This window comes from Galleria mellonella, unplaced genomic scaffold (assembly GCF_026898425.1).
Source record: "Galleria mellonella isolate WM207_F2 unplaced genomic scaffold, CSIRO_AGI_GalMel_v1 utg158, whole genome shotgun sequence".
NCBI lineage: Eukaryota > Metazoa > Arthropoda > Insecta > Lepidoptera > Pyralidae > Galleria > Galleria mellonella.
In genome coordinates, this window is record NW_026442003.1 from 1,760,550 (window position 1) to 1,782,136 (window position 21,587).

At 37.7% G+C, this 21,587-nt stretch overlaps 2 protein-coding genes across 2 annotated transcripts in view; both read right to left on the reverse strand.

Annotated features, from left to right (window-relative positions):
- LOC113513811 (motile sperm domain-containing protein 2-like) overlaps positions 1-21,587 on the reverse strand; it is a 201,504-nt gene that overhangs the window by 163,335 nt on the left and 16,582 nt on the right. The gene's annotated exons all lie outside the window — the stretch shown is intronic.
- LOC113513637 (uncharacterized transmembrane protein DDB_G0289901-like) lies at positions 1,256-10,581 on the reverse strand. The gene is made up of 8 exons (XM_031911780.2): positions 10,510-10,581; positions 8,770-8,806; positions 7,685-7,903; positions 6,299-6,508; positions 5,371-5,574; positions 4,691-4,906; positions 4,078-4,293; positions 1,256-3,266 (listed from the first exon to the last, which is right to left on the reverse strand). Exons 1-8 carry the CDS (start codon positions 10,534-10,536, stop codon positions 1,402-1,404), a joined length of 2,994 nt encoding a protein of 997 aa, XP_031767640.2. The 5' UTR covers positions 10,537-10,581; the 3' UTR covers positions 1,256-1,401.

Below are 21,587 nucleotides of genomic sequence, written 5' to 3' on the forward strand. Positions count from 1 at the left end.
CTTCTTCAGGTATATCAGTCCTATTGTACCCTGAACTGATTTCTCCAACAAAACTTTATCTACCTTCCCTAGACGCGGAAAGAGAAGAAATAATGGGCTTCAATAATTTACACAGATGTTCAAAAATTTCTGGTTTAAGTTCAGCTAACATAGTTCGGACTTAATACTACATATATAGCATTCTCTCCCAGTCAACCTGTGACAAAACAGAAATGTAAAATTACCCGGTGAAAAAGATTTTAAATTGTTGTAGATGAACAATTATAGACGTAGCTATACTGTAGCGTAATTCAAACATTAAACTGCCTTTTTATTGTCATTCCATCATTTGTGATAAAAACAGCACTAATTAGAAGCTTATTTTTTTTTTAGCATTTTAAGGGCTTTTACCTTCTTCAGATATATCAGTCCTATTGTGTGGTAATCTAATGTACCACCGCTCATTGTTTTCTCAATTTGAATATTTCATGAAATTGTTTAAATCTGTAAAGTCTTTTATATGTAAACAAAGGCGAACTTATCTCTAAAAGAGATTTATTCCAGTCAACCTAGTACAGTGGTATAGGAAGTAATGAGTGGGCAGTAGTAGCCCTAAACAGAAGTTAAAATAAATATATACATAAATTACAAATATACATATACCCCCCATGTACATGATACCCCCCATGCGTTGCCATTCCTGAGGACTCGGGTGTTATTCCTTTGTACCCAGTAAATTCACGCCATATCCCACCCTTCAAACCGAAACACAGCCATACAAACACAACTGCTTCACGGTTGAAACACGAATAGGACAGAGATACCCAAGCAGTCGACTTTTTAAAGATTTCTTTATACGTGGATCTAATCGGTACATATTAATAAAAAGGATTCCGTATCCTTTGTAAAACCAGACGTCAACAAATGGACTAATAAACAATTAAAACAGATCTATACAACTACACCTAAAGTATGTTGTCAAATGCTGTTGCCACTGTATAAGTGGTTCGGTTTTCTATATTCACGGTTCCTATATTCGCGGCATTTTTATTGAACATATTATACTCCGCGAATAAAGAGCTTTTACTGCGTTTTAATCTGTACTTTATGCTACTGTATTTCACTTGAATTGTTTAATTGTCCTTGTATATTTTTTATGTTTCTGGTGCAATAAAGAGTTATTGAATTTTTTTTTAAGACCCTATTAATGAATTCTGACAACTAATTAAATAAAACTAGTTTAAGAATTGGATTTCGTTGATTAAAATAATTACAATTTTATAATGCAACAACCAAAATTTTATTAATTAATCAATAAACATACATAGAATTACAAAATAATAAATTTTTTATCCAAAAGAAAAAGTTTCAATCCAAACATTTTATAATAACAATAAAACAAACCATGCTTCTTAATGCAATTTAACAAATATTAGAGCTGCTATTAGAGCTTTCAGAGCTGCTACTACTGTTTGAAGCGCTGTTAGAACTGCTGCTACTGTTGGCGCTATTGTTATTTGAGCTGCTACTTGAGGCACTGTTTGAGCCGCTGCTGCTGTTTGAAGCACTGTTTGAACCGCTGCTGCTATTTGAGCTACTATTGTTTGAGCTAGAGCTACTGTTTGAACCGCTGCTACTATTTGAGCTGCTGTTGTTTGAGCTGCTGCTGTTATTTGAGCTACTACTTGAGCCACTGTTAGAACCACTGCTACTGTTTGAGCTGCTGTTGTTTGAGCTACTACTGCTGTTAGAACCGCTATTAGCACCGCTGCTACTATTGGTGCTGCTGTTATCTGAACTGCTGCTTGAACCACTGTTGGAGCCACTGCTGCTGTTGGAGCTGCTGTTGTTTGAGCTGCTGCTTGAACCACTGTTGGATCCGCTGCTACTGTTTGAGCTGTTGTTGTTTGAGCTACTGCTTGATCCACTGTTGGAACCACTGCTACTGTTAGAACCACTATTGTTTGAGCTACTGCTTGATCCACTGTTGGAACCACTGCTACTGTTGGAGCTGCTGTTGTCTAAGCTGCTGTTGTTGTTTGAGCTACTACTTGATCCACTGTTCGAACCACTGCTACTATTAGAGCCACTATTGTTTGAACTACTGCTTGATCCACTGTTGGAACCACTGCTACTGTTGGAGCTGCTGTTGTTTGAGCTGCTGTTGTTGTTTGAACTGCTACTTGAGCCACTATTAGAACCGCTGCTACTGTTTGAACCACTGTTGTTTGAGCTACTGCTTGATCCACTGTTGGAACCACTGCTACTGTTAGAACTGTTGTTGTTTGAGCTACTACTTGATCCACTGTTGGAACCACTGCTACTGTTGGAGCTGTTGTTGTTTGAGCTACTGCTTGATCCACTGTTGGAACCACTGCTGCTGTTGGAACTATTGTCATTTGAGCTGCTGCTTGAGCCACTATTAGATCCACTGCTACTGTTGGAACTGCCGTTGCTTGAGTTGCTGCTTGAGCCACTATTAGATCCACTGCTACTGTTGGAACTGCCGTTGCTTGAGTTGCTGCTTGAGCCACTATTAGATCCACTGCTACTGTTGGAACTGCCGTTGCTTGAGTTGCTGCTTGAGCCACTGTTAGAGCCGCTGCTACTATTAGAGCTGCTGTTGTTTGAGCTACTGTTATTGTTTGAACTGCTGCTAGAACCACTATTGGAACCACTGCTACTGTTGGAACTGCTGTTGTTTGAGTTGCTGCTTGAGCCACTGTTGGAGCCGCTGCTACTATTAGAGCTGCTGTTGTTTGAGCTACTGTTATTATTTGAACTGCTGCTAGAACCACTATTGGAACCACTGCTACTGTTGGAGCTGTTGTTGTTTGAGCTACTACTTGATCCACTATTGGATCCACTGCTACTGTTGGAGCTACTGTTGTTGGAGCTATTGCTGTTGTTTGAGCTACTACTTGATCCACTATTAGAACCACTGCTACTGTTGGAGCTACTGTTGTTGGAGCTATTGCTGTTGTTTGAGCTACTACTTGATCCACTATTGGAGTCACTGCTACTGTTGGAGCTGCTATTATTTGAGCTACTATTTGAGCTACTGTTACTATTACTGGAGCTATTACTATCAGAACTACTGTTTTCTGAGCTACTGCCGCTGTTTGAGCTACTGTTTGAACTACTGTTGCTCGAGCTTGATGAACTTCCCTTACCTCGATTAGGTAAGATTACTGGACCAGGTCCTAGTGGAATTTTTGGTTTACCAGGATGTGGAATGATTACTGGCCCTGGGCCTAGTGGAACCTTTGGTCTGGGTCTTCTGGGACCTGTGAAAACGAAATATACTTAGAATTCTATTTGCGCATGTTGCTCTAGGGAATTTGCTATTTATCAAAATCAACCAGTTGATGTGATAAAATTTAAAACCGTCTTTTCATCAAAGTGAATCTATTAAGGACCTCGGAGACAAATGAAGAAATTTAATTCGTAAACCAATCATTCTTATTAGAGGTCCAGTCCTCAGCATTTCAATCATGGTATCATCAGAAACCCTTTAGGTGATATCATAATTAGTATAATATTTGACAGGAGAATGTGGATAGGAGAAATGCGTTTACGGAATTTTAATCAGAAAATATTTATAAAAGCTGAGGCATGACATCGCTCGCTACGTTGTCTGCAATTGACTGCGGTCAGTATAACATGGTCTGATTATTTAGATTATGCAACCCGAAAATTTTGAAGTTGCTTTGAGCGCCGCGGAAGATATATCTTTCTTTAAATATGCCTTTATTTTCAGAAGGAGATTTTGAACAAAAATTCTATGCATGGGTACTTCTACCGAATTCGGGTTTAGTTGTTAATCAGTTGTAACTTCATGCGTGTTTCGATCTGAAAGATGGAGACTAGTATGTTATGCCTCCATAAACCTATAATTTATTGCCATATTGAGATATGGGAATAGTAATGAATGAGTGTATTAATGTAGAATCTGTTCTGTGATATGTACATGGTACAGTATAATTATTCATAAGCAACTATTATTTAGTGCCTCCGTCCACATCTATATAATGATAGTTACCACTTCCCATCAGTCGGGTCATGACTTTTTGGTTTCAGTTACATAATAAAATTTACCTGAGCTACTACTGCTACTAGATTGGCTATTGCTGGCACTATTACTCTCGCTGGAGCTACCCTCAGAGTCGCTGTTGGAGCTGCTATTCGAGCTGCTGTCACTGGAGCTAGATGAGCTGCTGCCTTTTCCGGGCCGAGGTCTGATTATAGGACCGCCTGGATTTATTATAACAGGACCGGGTCCTAATGGGATTATTGGTACTGGGCGTTTTCCACCTAAAACACACAATGTACTTTGTAATATCTATTATGTTGTTTACATTCATAAACTACAAATCTTCATTACATGTGCCTTTAACTTATTTACCATTCGAAGTTATAAAATTGGGCTCATATTTAAGACGTTTTTTGTATAAAAGAGTTATTCTTGTGAATATCATATTACATCAATTTTCTAATACTAATTATTTATTATATTTCATATATATTTAGTTGACGTTATCCCCTTGTTTTCATCTCATTATCTAAAATTGGCATAGTCTGTTTTCTTCTTCTACTAACTCCTACATATTAGATATCCTGGGCTCATTTACTCTTTACTACGTCACTCTACTATTCTTGATTATTAATCTTTCATAACTCTACTATTTTTGGTCACATGTCTAGAATTTACCTGAGCTGCTGCTGCTGCTAGATTGGCTATTGCTGGCACTGTTACTCTCGCTGGAGCTACCCTTAGAGTTACTGTTGGAGCTGCTGTTCGAGCTGCTGTCACTGGAGCTAGATGAGCTACTGCCTTTTCCGGGCCATGGTCTGATTATAGGACCGCCTGGTTTTGGTATAACGGGACCGGGACCTAATGGACCTATTGGTACTGGACGTTTACCACCTAAAAATAAATACAAATCTAATTTAAATTGTTTATTATTTATAGTTGACGTAGACTGTTTTCTATCTGATTTCTATGTAACCTATCCATAAGATACTACTCGTAATAAATATTTAATGGACCAAAAAAGTTCCAAATATAAATTATTATTATTATATACATATAGAGACTATTAATCCTGATCAAACATCCTGAGGTCAGTCTCTTATGTATATCATCTTTCATCGCTTTTCAGTTAATTATTACATTTTATGGGTATTGATCATTGATATCGCTTTACCTTTGTTTTTTTTTTTATTTGAAGTTGACACAATTTCTTTTTTCCCTCCCTGTGATCCTTATCAGATGTCTTGGACCCACAATTTTATACCTACCACCTCCCACTTAGTACTTATTACCTCTAGTGCAATATCAACTTATTATCTTCTTTTACTTTCTACTACTGATCAATTATACCATCTTACCTGAACTGCTGCTGCTGCTAGACTGGCTATTGCTGGCACTGTTACTCTCGCTGGAGCTACCCTCAGAGTTGTTGTTGGAACTACTGCTTGAGTTGCTGTCGCTACTTGAGCTGGACGAGCTACCGCCAACAGGTCTGATTGGTCCACCTGGGATCACAACTGGGCCCGGTCCTAATGGACCTATTGGTACTGGACGTTTACCACCTAAAGCAGATATAACACATTCTATGATATCCATTATGCTGCTCACGCCTACAAATAACTGTTTTCCAATAGGTGACCTATCGGAGGGAAAGGGACTGTTAGTAATAGGGACTAACTGACCCATTGCCAGCAATTCATCCTTTCAGGTCGACCTCCACGTGGTTCCCCCTGGAAAATATCGTGGTTATTTCTAGAGAAATTCGTTACGATGTGCTAACTTGCTTTCATCCTCACCTATCACCTCTCACTGGTATCCCGCCAGTGTATACGGATAGCGCAGGCGGGATTACCATTTAATTATCACCCATAAAAAAATAGGTGACCTATTAGCTTGTTGGTCATTTCAAATTTTAAATAAAATTAAACAGAGTAAGTAGACATTTTATTTAATAACTATTGAATTTCGTCCATGCCTTACCTATGACTCGTTATCCAAAACTAGAGCAATCTGTTTCCTTCTCTCTCTGTGATCTTCATCAGACTTTGTGGGAAAACTCTCTTATACGTATCATCTTTCTTCACTTTTCTGCTGATGATCAGTTACTATGTTATACAGCTCTTAATTATCATTGTTACCTTACCTTTATCTCGTTATCGAAGACTAACACTGTCTATTTCCTTCTTCCACTAACTTTTCGTGATTAGATATCCTGAGCTCACTTACTCTCTTCTGCATATAAGCTTCCTTCACTTTACTACTAATGATTAAAGTATTACAACTTACCTGAGCTGCTGCTGCTACTAGACGGGCTATTGCTGGCACTGTTACTCTCGCTGGAGCTACCCTCAGAGTTACTGTTGGAGCTGCTGCTCGAGTTACTGTCGCTACTTGAACTGGATGAGCTTCCACTGCCGCCGATAGGTGTGATTGGTCCCCCTGGGGTCACAACAGGACCCGGTCCTAATGGAATTATTGGTACTGGACGTTTTCCTCCTAAAAACCGATAAAATATGTATTGTATTATTGTATATACAGTAAAAGCTCTTTATCCGCGGGGTATACATTCCGTAAATATGCCGCGAATACAGAAACCGTGAATATAGAAAGCCAACCCACTTATACAGCGGCGACAGCATTTGACAACATACTTTAAGTGTAGTTGTGTAAGTCTGTTATAATTTTTTATAAGTCCATTTGCCGACGCGTTTACAAAAGATACCGAATCTATATGTGTCAATTAAATCCGCGAATAATGAATCCTTAACCGCGAATATAGGAATTAAGTCGTGAATAGTGAAAACTTGAATAAAGGAAGCGTAAATAAAGAACTTTTACTGTATTGTATATATTATTATGTATTATGTTTTTGTTCATATACATATATGCATTTATTTACAAATTGTACATGTTTATTTTAATAGTATTCTAATGACTTTTAATTTACGCAAATTTTTTTTTTTTACCTTTCCTGCATTAGATTATCCGTTAATCATTTTCTCTCTCACTGCACTGTGTTGGATGGAAGAAACCTCTATCAGGGACAAGCCCACCCTTGGGTGGGCTTGTCCCTGATAGAGTTGATAAACTAATATATATTATATTATATATACATACATATATTATATATAAATGACTAGACGAATCGTTACATATCCCTCTCCATTCTAAGACTTTTTTTATACAACTTAGAATGGCAAACAAGTTGACGGCCCACCTGCTGGAAAGTGGTAATTGTCGCCTATAGACATGAGCAGTACCATGGACATAACAGAGTATACTGTTTCGCCCATGGTACCCCCCACGCGTTACCAGCCTGCCTGGAAAAGAGCGCATTTTGCGATAAACTCACCCATTGTTGCCTCTTTAACTTGCTTTTATATATATTCTTTATTGTACTTGTAACTTACATATAAAATAATGTATTTATAAACGTTGTGAGCAAGCGTGGACTTATCTCTGACAGAGATCTCTTCCAGTCAACCCGATGCAGTTAGAAAGCATGTTGTTAGCGGGCAGCTGAAGTGCTACAACTATTAATATTTAGAATACATAATTATATATATATATATATATTTTTTTTATACTTTACTTATATTTGAAGTAAACAATAAAGAGTTTTCATTCATTCATTCGTACCTTATTCTTTAAAAAAAATTCAATGAAACTCACCTGAGCTACTCGAACTGCTCCTGGAGCCACTGTTGCTGCTGGAACTACTCGATCCATTACGGTCCCAACTGCTGCTTCTGCTCTTGGAGTCGCTACTACTTTCAGACCTACTGGACGAGCTTCCACCAGGCCAGATTACGGGGCCACCTGGGTTTATGACGGGACCGGGGCCTAATGGGACTTTGGGTTTCCCAATTTCTTCGCCCCCTCCACAGCCATCTGTAGACAAGATTGGGGAACTCATTATTCAAGAGCTGGTAGATACTTTGCGCAAAAGACAAGTTTGGCAATCCGAAGAGGTACTGCCAGTATCTTGGGTACGCTGCCTCGATGTTTGGTGAACACTATTTCTACTTATTTGTTAGTATAATTAATATTAATATATTTATTTATTTAAGGCAAACAAACAGCTAAAATAATATATAATTATATACTGAAATAGTAATTTGGCAGCCACTAGAATGTGTATAAAATAAAATACAAGTAAACGAAATGCAAAATTAGACAATACTAAATAAAACAAATATAAACAAAATTAAACAAACAAATACTATTGAAAACTACAGCAACATTGTCAATAATAATGCTCGGAAGGTAATAAAACATTTTTTCAGAAAAACACATTATATGAAAATAATACCTATATATATATATATATATATATATATATATATATATATATATATCTTATACAATATTTTAATTCGCTGCCATATCCCACCCTGGATGAGATATGGCAGTGAATTTACAGGGTTTTTTTATATTACATTATGTTAGAATGAACTATATTTTTTTTTTTTATTTCATAAGATCGTTCGTATGAAAAGCCTGAATTTACACAATTTTTTTTATGTTCAAATAAAATTATTTGAAAAAATAAAAATATAATTTATACCGAAGGTTTCATTGTGATCATTTCTTGTAATTGTTTATATCTATAATAAGTTTACTATTGTAATCTTTTGGAGGTAACAATAAAGAGTATCTATCTACCTATCTATCTATCTGATGAACGAAGTCGCTGTTGATGATGTGTACAACAATTGCCAAGTGGTGATAACTTTATAGTGATGATTAATACTCACGTTTGTTCGGTCGGCACTGGACTGCCACCACACAGGCCTGCGAAAGACAATAATTGTTAAACATTTTATTTTAAACCACGTGGACAAAGCTGTAGTATAAAACTAGTTATGTATAAAATAATATACGACAGGGTATATTGCCAGCGATGGGCTGCTAATCCCCATTAGAAACATTTTTTTTTATACAACTTAGAATGGCAAACAAGCTGACGACACGCCTGATGGAAAGTGGTAACCGTCGCCTAAAGACACGAGCAGTACCATGGACGTAACAGAGTGTACTGTTACGCCCATGATACCCCCATGCGTTGCCATTCCTGAGGACTCAGGTGTTATTCCTCTGTACCCTGTAAATTCACGCCATATCCCACCCTTCAAACCGAAACACAGCCATGCAAACACAACTGCTTCACGGTTGAAACACTAATGGGACAGAGGTACCCAAGCAATCGACTTTTGTACAAAGTCTCCCTCTGGTGAATATCCTGCTTCTCTCCTTCCTTCCTACTCATACTTAATCTTACATAAAATATATGCTCATTACTATAATCCCTGATGGGGTAGTCAGAGCCATCTGTCGACTATTGCCGTTGTAGTGAACATAACAATATACCCACGTTTCCCCGAGCGTATTTTTTTAATGGGTAATAATGGTATGGTAACCCCACCTGTGCTAACGGTATACACTAACGGGGCACCAGTGATAGATGACTGATGAGGATGAAAAGGCAGGTCAGTTGGTCCAGCGTGAGAAATTCCACAAGAATTAACTACGATGGTACCCAGGGGAACCGCGTGGAGGTCGACCTGTTAGGGTATAATACTAGTGATGGAGCTGTTAGACTCTATTACTAACAATACCTTTTGCCTCCCGCCGAACGTATTAGACTCCAATGTGACAGGGGGCGCGCCTATCGCCTTTACCAGAATCAATTTCGTTTGACATTGGTGCTTAGAATCAGCGGAAGGGGGAACAAGGGATTGATGGTAATGGAGATTAGCAATCCCATTGCTAGCAATACACCCTACCGGGTCGACCTTCACGCGGTTCCACCTGGAAACCATCTTGATTAATTTACTGTTGAATTTATGGGTTACTTTTGGATTATTGTTACTTTCACTGAAAAATGAATTTATTACTTCTATTTTTGATTTTATTTTTTAACCGTTTAACAATTTATTTATTGATATTGTAAAAACCAAGCCTGAACTTGATATTCACAACGATAGTCACTCTGTGTTCATGGCTAAATTAAAATGTTGATGTACCTCGCCATTGCATTATATTTATTTATAATTTATAATAATTTAAATACAATTTCCATTATTTATATTATATTATTATTCATTTTGTTAATATCTTTACTCATATAATGACATTTAATAATTTAATTCTATTTTAATGTTTGTCAAACACAAGGCGTGCTGTGGTCGCCTATAAATGTAAGAACAGTTAGATCTAATCTGCCAGTGTATTGTATTGAAATGTTTAGCTGTACCTTATGTTGGTAATCCTATGAATCAATAAATAAATAAATTGCTTTATTATTTAGAAGTACCCGTAACCGGCGAGCGTGTATGAAAAGATTGATGAGTGTGTAAGAAGCGAAAGAGGTTTGTTTGAATCGAAGCGTTTGGCGTTCCATTGTTTCGGCCTACCCTAATGGGAGACAGGCGTGACAGATATGTATGTATGTATGTATGTATGTAAAAAAGAGAAATAAATAAATATCCACTCACCGCCACGAGCAAAATGCTGAATTTCATTTTGCCGGTTTGACTTTGCGTGCTCCTTAGCCTAGCTTTTATATCGTTTCACACAAAGAGAACAATAAACAACCGTAAAAGCTGAATACACACTGTTATTAGGTATGTTATTGCGCTTATTTTTTATTTTAATACTATTTCCTTTTATTTTTTATTTATTATTCGAGAATGGTTCCGCATATAAAATGTCTTTCAAATAATCGTTCTAAAATCCAAAAGATAAGTTTGGCAATCCAAAGAGGTAATGCTGCCAGTATCTCGGGTACGCTGCCTCGGTGTGGTGCGTTGGGGGATTACTTTTAATTGTTATTAGTATTTAAGGAATTTTATATTAACTTTAATTTATTGTACTATTGTTTTTATGTCCTGATCGTTCTCTTACTAATTTTTTTCACGAAACTCAGAAGGGCGTAACTTTTAACGATAAATCATTATGGTTTTAATAAAAAATATTATTTTTCCAATTATGGAGTTTTTTTTCTTTAGTTTCTTTATTTATTTTGACTTTTTAGACATACTATAGTGTTTAGACTAGGCCATACCAGTTTATCCTAGAGTTTTTTTTTTAATGGGTGATAATGGAATGGTAACACCACCCGCGCTATCGGTATACACCGGCGGGGCACCAGTGAAGGATGATAGGTGAGTATGAAGCAGGTCCGTTAGCCCATCGTGACGAATTCAATAAGAATTGTTCACGATGGTTTCCAGGGGGAACCACGTGGAGGTCGACCTAATAGGGCATATTGCTAACAATAGGGGTGTCAATCTCCATTGCTAACAATCCCTTTCCCCCCTTTATCCTAGAGTGTGCGTATTTATATTAGGACAAATTAGTTTGGACTAGCCTAAACTAGTTTATCCTATCGTGTATAGGAAGAACTAGTTTATACTAGGCAAAACTAGTTTGTCCTGAAATCGGGTATGGCCAGTAACATATATATGTACATGTATATACGTATATTTTGTATGTAGGTATTTATGTATAAATGAGGGAGGGATAAAGACTTTGTACAAAAGTCGTTTGCTTGAGCACCTCTGTCCCATTCGTGTTTCTACCGTGATGCAGTTGTGTTTGCATGGCTGTGTTTCGGTTTGAAGAGTGGGTTGTGGTAATGAATTTACAGGGTATAGAGGAATAACACCTGAGTCCTCAGGAATGGCAACGCATGGGGGGTATCATGGGCGAAACAGTATACACTGTTATGTCCATGGTACTACTCATGTCTATAGGCGACGGTTATTACTTTCCATCAGGTGGGCCGTCAGCTTGTTTGTCATTATAAGTTGTATAAAAAAATTTGAATAATATCAAAAATGTCTTCATTCAAACATCATCTTTTGCTCTTTTGGGAGCAAAAGATTTTGTTCGACTGACTGACAAAGACTGTTTCGCCCATGATACCCCCCATGCGTTGCCATTAGATACTTGTAAGGGTGTTTGCAAGAAATAAATCAGAAAGTAAATTCAGTTTCATTTAGCCATCAAAACCACGTACGCCCACAATCAAACGTTATTTTCATGGACAACATATAAATTTTTAGACTTTTGTGTTACATGATTTATAGTTTACTAGCTTTTACCTGCGACTTTGTTCGCGTAACAGGAATATGTGTACTGGCCGGGATTTTATTTCTCTATTTATCCATTAGTACATATACGTGTACATGGCGGACTTAATGCTAAAAGCATTCTCTCCCAGTCAACCGTAGGGAAGTGTCAGAATACACGAATGCGGTACTAGTAATTATTGATATACATACATACTAAAATTACATATATAAACGAATAAATATATATAAATAAAGCGCCATAAGAATTGTCGGTGATCCCAGGCTTACAAGCGGTATTGAATCCTTAAGTCTTAGGAGAGATTTTGCATCACTCTGCGTGTTCTACCGCCTGTACGACGGATTGTGCTCAGAGGAATTGTTCAATATGATGCCCACAGCCACTTTCTACCATCGTACGGCTCGCCATCGACAAGGAGTTCATCCTCATATCCTACAGCTTCAATGGTCGCGTACTGCGCGGTTTCAGAGATGTTTCCTCCCACGAACACTCAGGTTGTGGAATGAGCTCCCTGCCGAGGTTTTCCCAAGAGACTACAGCATGGGGTTCATCCAAAGGGGGGTAAAGAGGTTTCTTCAGGGTCGGCAACGCGCGCGTAATACCTCGGGTACTGCAGGTGTTCATAGGCTACGGTAACCACTTACCATCAGGTGGGCCGTATGCTTGTTTGCCACCTCAGTGGTATAAAAAATATATATATATATATATATAAAGTACTTACTGAATAATATAAAGTACTTACTGCTCGGATAAAGTAAAAAAGTGAGCGTGAACGCTTTTTTTGAAAGACGCTTTAGTCGGTAGTCTCTTAATGGCATCAGGAAGCGCGTTCCAGAGTCGTGAAGAATGTAGGAGAAAAGAGTTTGAAGCGAAACCAGTACGGTGAGAGGGGAAAGGTAGTTGGAGAGTATTACTGGAACGAAGGTTACGATCGTGAGGTTCAAAAAGATAATGGAATTTGCTGCTTAAGTAGTTAGGAGACTGGGGGTTTCAAAAAAAAGTATAGAGGGTACAAAGATTTATTTATATAACACAAAAATTCCAAGCTCTTAAAAAATAACTTACATGCTACATCTACACTAATATTATAAAGAGGAAAGATTTGTATTTTTATGTGTATGTGTGTTTGTAATGAATAAACTCAAAAACTACTTTGGCGATTTCAAAAATTCTTTCACCATTAGAAAGCTACACTCACCCTGAGTAACATAGGCTATATTTATTGCTAGAAAAGATTAGGGATCCTTACTAAAACTTTAGTAACGTAACTCAAGGTGTACAAAAAATGCTATAAAATATCTTTGGTCGCGTGCGCTGCGGAAACTATTGGTGATAGAACAAAAGTATGTTCTACAATATTGAAGAAAATATCAATAACTACAAAAAACTCCGCGATACTATATGTCCAACTATTATCGTTATGTCACAATAATCACTTTTTGAAATGTTGTGTACAGCCAATAACGGATTTTATTTTATTTAAACGAAAATTATAAGTCTAAAGCCTGTAAAGCAAATAAGAGTGGATTTTTTTTATACAACTTAGAATGGCAAACAAGCTGACGGCCCACCTGATGGAAAGTGGTAACCGTCGCCTATAGACACGAGCAGTACCATGGACGTAACAGAGTATACTGTTTAGCCCATGATACCCCCCATGCGTTGCCATTCCTGAGAACTCAGGTGTTATTCCTCTGTACCCTGTAAATTCACGCTATATCCCACCCTTCAAACCGAAACACAGCCATGCAAACACAACTGCTTCACGGTAAAAACACGAATAGGACAGAGGTGCCCAAGCGAACGACTTTTGTACAAAGTCTCCCTCTGGTATGTAATGATGTATGTAAAAGAAACTATGACAATGAGTGAAGGATAATAGTAGCCTATCACCTTCGCCATCCCATATACGTACTATATACCAAGTTACATAAGTTCAACCATTCTATGGCGTAACAAACAAACAATGTGTAAGTATATTTGATATTTATATATATCTATTCGTTTATATATGTAATTTTAGTATGTATGTATATCAATAATTACTAGTACCGCATTCGTGTATTCTGACACTTCCCTACGGTTGACTGGGAGAGAATGCTTCTAGCATTAAGTCCGCCATGTACACACATTTGTACTAATGAATAACTAAAATAAATGTTACTTTTAAATTTATAATATTAAGTAAGAATAAGTGACGGAATGGAGATGTAAGGGAACATAATGTTCGGGAAATGGGCAGCAGTGTGCCTCTTAAAACATCGCTAAAACCATTTTAGGAAACAGCTCTTCGCGGGCGGAAGAGGATTGTTAGCAATGAAGTTTGACAGCCCCATTGCTAGCAATATGCCTTATTTTTTTTTTTTGATGGGTGAAAATGGTATGGTAACCCCGCCTGCGCTAACGGGATACGCTGGCGGAGCACCAGTGAAATGTGATAGATGAGAATGAAAACAGGCCAGTTAGCCCATCATGATGAATTCATCAGGAATTAATCATGATAGTTTCCAGGGAGAACCGCGGGGAGGTCGACCTGGTTGGGTATATTGCTAGCAATGGGATTCTCAGTCTCCATTACTAACAATCCCTTTCCCCCCAATATGCCTTATTAGGTCGACCTCCACGTGGTTCCCCCTGGAAACCATCGTGAACAATTCTTGTTGAATTCGTCACGATGGACTAACTGACCTGCTTCATCCTCACCTATCATCCTTCACTGGCGCCCCGCCGGTGTATACCGATAGCGCGGCTGGGGTTACCATTCCATTATCACCCATTAAAGAACAGCTCTTCGCATCCAAAATTAATTGTGAATTAATATTTGACAGTTACTATTTTGTAATTTATATTTTTGCTGTGTAACCCCGGCATGGATTAGGCCACCCCTTCCTTTCCCGTGGGTGTCGTAAGAGGCGACTAAGGGAGAGCAAGGGATAGTCAGCAGCGTCCCTCTTAAAACATCTCTAAAGCCTAACTGCGGTTGTCAACCCGCCTGTCAAGCATGGCAACTACTGGCAAACTCCTACAATAAGAGGAGGCCTGTGTCCAGCAGTGGACAGTGGACGGTTTAAATGGTATAGTATAAAACGGAATAAAATTATAAATGCATCGGATAAAAAAAAAGTAAAATATCGAATTTAAAAAACGTTTGCTTTGTCACCTCTGTCCCGTTCGTGTTTCAACCGTGAAGCAGTTGTGTTTGCATGGCTGTGTTTCGGTTTGAAGGGTGGGATATGGCGGTGAATTTACAGGGTACAGAGGAATAACATCTGAGTCCTCAGGAATGGCAACGCATGGGGGGTATCATGGGTGAAACAGTATACTCTCTTATGTTCATGGTACTGCTCATGTGTATAGGCGACGATTACCACTTTCCTTCAGGTGAGCCGTCAGCTTGTTTGCCATTCTAAGTTGTATAAAAAAAAATTACAGGGTACACCTAAGTCCTCAGGAATGGCAACGCATGGGAAGTATCATGGGCGAAACAGTATACACTGTTATGTCCACGGTACTGCTCATGTCTATAGGCGACGGTTGCCACTTTCCATCAGGTGAATTGAATCATGATTGAATAGTGCTGTAAGCTTATTTTTTTTTTAGTTCTCCCTGTCAATAGGCAAAAGAACTAAGTCTATACAGCCGTATATTCGCCATATTGGTAACTTACTGCAGACGCCAGTCTAACAAAACTGGGCTTATATAATATATTTAATTGGATTGCAAGCTGTTACCACTACTACCTTTTATGTAAAGAAGAATAAACCATTCACTCATCCATATTGTCTTCAGTTAATTTCTGCTATATATTTGTGTGTGTATATATATATATATATATATATATATATATATATATATAATGAGTAAGGATAATATTTATATTATTATATATATCACATCTCCATTTGTACAAAATTTTACTGTGCAATAAAGAATAAATAAATAAATATCTCCCATATTTAGAACTAACAAAATTTTTCATCGTGTCTCCCACCAAATTGTTTATAATTACTCCTCTCCATCCAAAGGTTGCCTGCAAGAGATCGCTCTTAGCGATAAGGCCGCCCATTGTTTTCTCACTGTGATCATTTCTTGTAATTGTTTGTATCTATAATAAGTTTACTATTGTAATCTTATGGAGGGAACAATAAAGAGTGTCTATCTATTAAATATTTAATAAATAATCTAAAAAAAAAAATCCGTATAGTTCCGAAAGTGTCGTAAGAGGCGACTGAGTGAGAACGAGAGATGGGCAGCAGCGTCCCTTTTAAAATATATCCAAAGCCTAATTGCGGTTACCAATCCGTCTGCCAAGCGTGGCAACTATTTCCAAAACCTCCCAAGGAAAGGTTTATATGTAGTGGACAATTAAAGGCTGAAATGGGCTGATATGTATTTTTTTTTAATATTAATTTTTATTATTATTTTTTTTGCTCTCGTCGTTCGTGACGTCACGCATGACCACCCCAGAATATTAGTGCTGTAGCAAATTGCTGCAGCACATGCTGAGTGGCGGCCATGTTGGCAATAACAAATGTAGTTTTTTTTTTCTTTTTCTATTGATAATTAATGTAACTCTTTTTGTTGTTGGCAATAAATGTTTTCTTTCTTTCTTACTTTCTTTTTTTCTCTTTCTTTCTTTCTTTCTTTCTTTCTCTCTTTCTTTCTTTCTTTCTTTCTTTCTTACTTACTTTCTTTCTTTCTTTCTATATGATGATGATGAATTACAAAAAAAAGAAATTTTAAAACTAGACTTTCAATTCAGAACGGATCCTTAATTTAAAGAACATATGTAGGTATATATACGTAGTTAGCTAATTAATATACAATAATAATTAATGGGTAAATTGTTATTTATTTTGTGAACGTCATTAATAAAATGTTAATGGCAAGGTCACGCTTGGTCGCATTTCGAACAGTGTTGCCAATACAGTGTTGAATTTTCGAACTAAATTGTAATAAACAAATATATAAAGTATTATAGTAAGTTTTTTTTAATGGGTGATAATGGAATGGTAACCCCGTCTGCGCTGACGGTATATACTGGCGGGGCACCAGTAAAGGATGATAGGTGAGGATGAAGCAGGTCAGTGAGCCCATCTTGATGAGTTAATTACGATGGTTTCCAGGGGGAACCACGTAGAGGTCGACCTGATAGAGTATATTGCTTTCCTCCCCATCGGTTGTTGGTTCTTCAAGCTATGTGACCAGCAGCATGGCGTTTAAAAATGTAAGAATATTAATAAAAAAAAACAGGTCTTTAATCTTCACTACATATTATAAAACAAAGTCGTTGTGGCTGTCTGTCCGTCACTATGTATGCTTACATCTTTAAAACTACGCAACGGATTTTGAAGCGGTTTTTTTAATAGATAGAGTGATTCAAGAGGAAGGTTTACATGCAAAATATTGTAAAGGAACATTGATAATTTTAGAGGTTTCTAATGGGTCAGCGACTCTATTTAGTATCAAAATCGCACCCGTGCAAAGACGGGGCGGGTCGCTAGTTTAACAAAAGCGGAAGAGAGAAATAAAATTTGCTGAAGCTATAACCGCCCTTCGGAAACATGTAGCGCCATCTCCCGCGGCAGGTGTAAACAATTTTGAACTGTGACAGCACGAGTTCAACATACGGTTCCTGTGTTAGACGACAGATGGCACGAATTCTGACCAATTACTATTGGACATCAGCGTAGTCTTGTGGTCGAGTTATTTATTACTTTATTTATATTATTCACTAAATTATATTGAAATAAATTATAACTGTACATATTAGAATCGAATACCTAATATTGGCACTGCTCCAATATCTACTTATCAAGCGTGGCAACTCCTGTCAAAACTCGCCTTATGGAGGGGGAAAAGGATTGTTAGCAATGGAATTTGACAGCCCCATTGCTAGCAATATACCTTATTAGGTCGACCTCCACGTGGTTCCCCCTGGAAACCATCGTGAACAATTCTTGTTGAATTCGTCACGATGGGCTAACTGACTTGCTTCATCCTCACCTATCATCCCTCACTGGTGCCCCGCCGGTATATACCGATAGCGCGGGTGGGGTTACCATTCCATTATCATCCATTTAAAAAAAAACTCCCCTTATGGAGAGTGCTTGTGTCCAGCAGTGGACAAAATATTATACCCATCCCTACCTACCTAGTACATATAATGTGCTCACGGTAAAAATGATTTATTTTTTTAAAACGCCTTTAATGAATTTCTATCTACCTGCCTTGGGGCCTACATCCGACCATATGCTCCGCCAGCGTATCTCGTTAGTGCAAGTCGTTATCATACCATTTTCACCAATCAAAAAATAAACATCCGACCATAGATTTGTAATTTTTTTTTTTTGTTTTTTTTTTCACATTCGAGACATTCTTTTCATTCGTATTATTTGATTCGGTGGTGTCTTTTGAATTTGATTATGTTTTGTTAAAATATATCCATTGATGTCCTAAAATCGATTAAGCTACGATGGGACCGACGCGCCTAAAAGAACAAAAGTTCCTAAATAAATAAAGATAAGAAAAAAAAACATTAGTGAATTTCTGCATAAAAAAAAAATACATGGTTATTTGTTTTTCGAACAAAACAGACGTTTGCTGTTAAGGCATTCAACACGCCGTACCATCTGTTTCTTTATTTGATTATTTCAGGTGACTTTAATCAATAAATTACACATATAAATTCATTTAAAAGGAATTACCTGTACTATTGTTGACGTGGATAAAACAGCAAATAAAACATTTTTTTTATTTTAATATAACTAATGAGATTTGGTTTAAGAATCTATTCTATTCATTTTTACGTTTTTAGGAGATTTTTAAAATAAAAGTATACATATTTTATAAATGATTTCTAAGGTACGATTTCTAACTTACGGAAGCATTAATAGTGAATCGTGACTAGTATCGCCATCTATTAAAATTTTTTTCGCGCGGCCATTTTTTTTTCGTCATCGTGTCCCCCTGGCGTAGTCTTGTGGTCGAGTCATAAATTACACATATAAATACATTTAAAAGGAATTATCTGTACTATTGTTGACGTGGATAAAACAGCAAGTCATGTTCGCAATGAAATATGAATAAAAAAGGCAATTTTGTTTTTAAATTTAATATTTATACTGTGTAGGTCCCGGTATAGATTTTTAATGAAAATGGAGATGTAGATGTAAAGTAGTAGCCGTCGCCTAAAGATTCGAGTAGTAATGGGGTCTAACAGCCCCATTGCTAGCAATGTACCTTATCAGGTCGTCCTCCACGTGGTTCCCCCTCGAAACCATCATGATTAATTCTCGTAAAATTCTTCAGGATAGACTAACTGACCTGCTTTCATCCTCACCTATCATCCCTCACTGGTGCCCCGCCGGTGTATACCGATAGCGCAAGTGGGGTTACCATTCCATTATCATACATTAAAAAAAAGACTCCCTGCAATGCATTTGATGTTTCATCATATACCTAACTTAATTTATTTAGATATTTGTTATATAAATCTCTCCCAGAGGGAGACTTTGTACAAAAGTCGATTGCTTGGATACCTCTGTCCCATTCGTGTTTCAACCGTGAAGCAGTTGTGTTTGCATGGCTGTGTTTCGGTTTGAAGGGTGGAATATGGCGTGAATTTACTGGGTACAGAAGAATAACACCTGAGTCCTCAGGAATGGCAACGCATGAGGGGTATCATGGGCGAAACAGTATACTCTGTTATGTCCATGGTATTGCTCATGTCTATAGGCGACGGTTACCACTTTCCATCAGGTGGGCCGTCAGCTTGTTTGCCATTCTAAGTTGTATAAAAAAAACTGTTGAACCTAAGTCTTCCTCTTGAGGAAGGTTTTTCCAGTAGTTGCCACGCTTGGCAAACTTAGAAGGAAGCTTTGGTGATGTCTCAAAGAGAAACGCTACTTCCCATCTCTAGACCATTAACTTCCCTTAATCGCCGTGTCGGTCCCGGCATAGAATAGGCCACCCCTTCCTTTCCCGTGGGTGTCGTAAGAGGCGACTAAAGGAGGGCGAGGGATTGGCAGCAGCGTCTCTCTTAAAACATCTCTAACAGCTTAACTGCGATTGTCAACCCGCCTTCAAGGGAGGAAAGGGATTGTTAGTAATGGAGACTGAGAATCCAATTGCCAGCAATATACCCAACCAGGTCGACCTCCTCGCGGTTCTCCCTGGAAACTATCATTATTAATTCCTGATGAATTCATCATGATGGGCTAACTGGCCTGTTTTCATTCTCATCTATCACCCTTCACTGGTGCTCCACCAGCGTATCCCGTTAGCACAGGCGGAGTTACCATACTATTTTCACCCATAAAAAAAAAACCCGCCTTCAAAGCGTGGCAAATACTGACAAAACTGGGGGGGGGGGTGCTTATGTTCAGCAGTGGACAGTTAAAGGCTGATATAATTATGATGATGGATGGCCTCTTACGACACTCGCAGGAAATGGAATGGACTCTCCACTGTTGAACATAAGCCTTCCCCATAAGAAGAGTTTTGGCAGTAATTGGCACACTTGACAAGCTGGTTGGCGACCGCAGTTAGGCTTTTAGAGCTGCTTTAAGAGGGACGCTGCTGCCCATCCCTCGCTCTCCCTTAGTCGCCTCTCACGACACCCACGGGAAAGGAAGGGGTGGCCTATTCTATATAATTCCTAGATAATAATGTATTAATTTCAGCTTTTATATGATTAATAAAAACATGCGTAATAATAAATTCAAATAATGATGAAATGTAAACATTCGATAAGTAATTACCAATTACTCGCATGCAGGCTGAATAAACATTATTTCATTGTGTACATAGGTGTTTATTAGGGAAATTATAGTAAAGGTTATTGGTGTTATGTTGTTTTTGTAATAATAAAATATTATGTTCGAAAACGTATTAATTTTTTTATTATTTGTTTCATAGAAACGAGCTATGAGAATTGTAAACGATCCCAAGCTTAGGCGGTATCGAGTCCTCAAGTCTAAGGCGAGACTTTACCTCCCTTTGTGTGTATAGAATTACTATATAAGTCTAAGACGAGACTTTACCTCCCATTGTTTGTAAAGAATTACTATTAAGTCTAAGGCAAGACTTTACCTCCATTTGTGTGTAAAGAATTACTATTAAGTCTAAGGCGAGACTTTACCTCCATTTGTGTGTAAAGAATTACTATTAAGTCTAAGGCAAGACTTTACCTCCATTTGTGTGTAAAGAATTACTATTAAGTCTAAGGCGAGACTTTACCTCCATTTGTGTGTAAAGAATTACTATTAAGTCTAAGGCGAGACTTTACCTCCCTTTGTGTGTAAAGAATTACTATTAAATCTAAGAAGAGACTTTACCTCCCTTTGTTTGTAAAGAATTACTATTAAGTCTAAGGCGAGACTTTACCTCCCTTTGTTTGTAAAGAATTACTATTAAGTCTAAGGCGAGACTTTACCTCCCTTTGTGTGTAAAGAATTACTAGTAATAAGGACTAGCA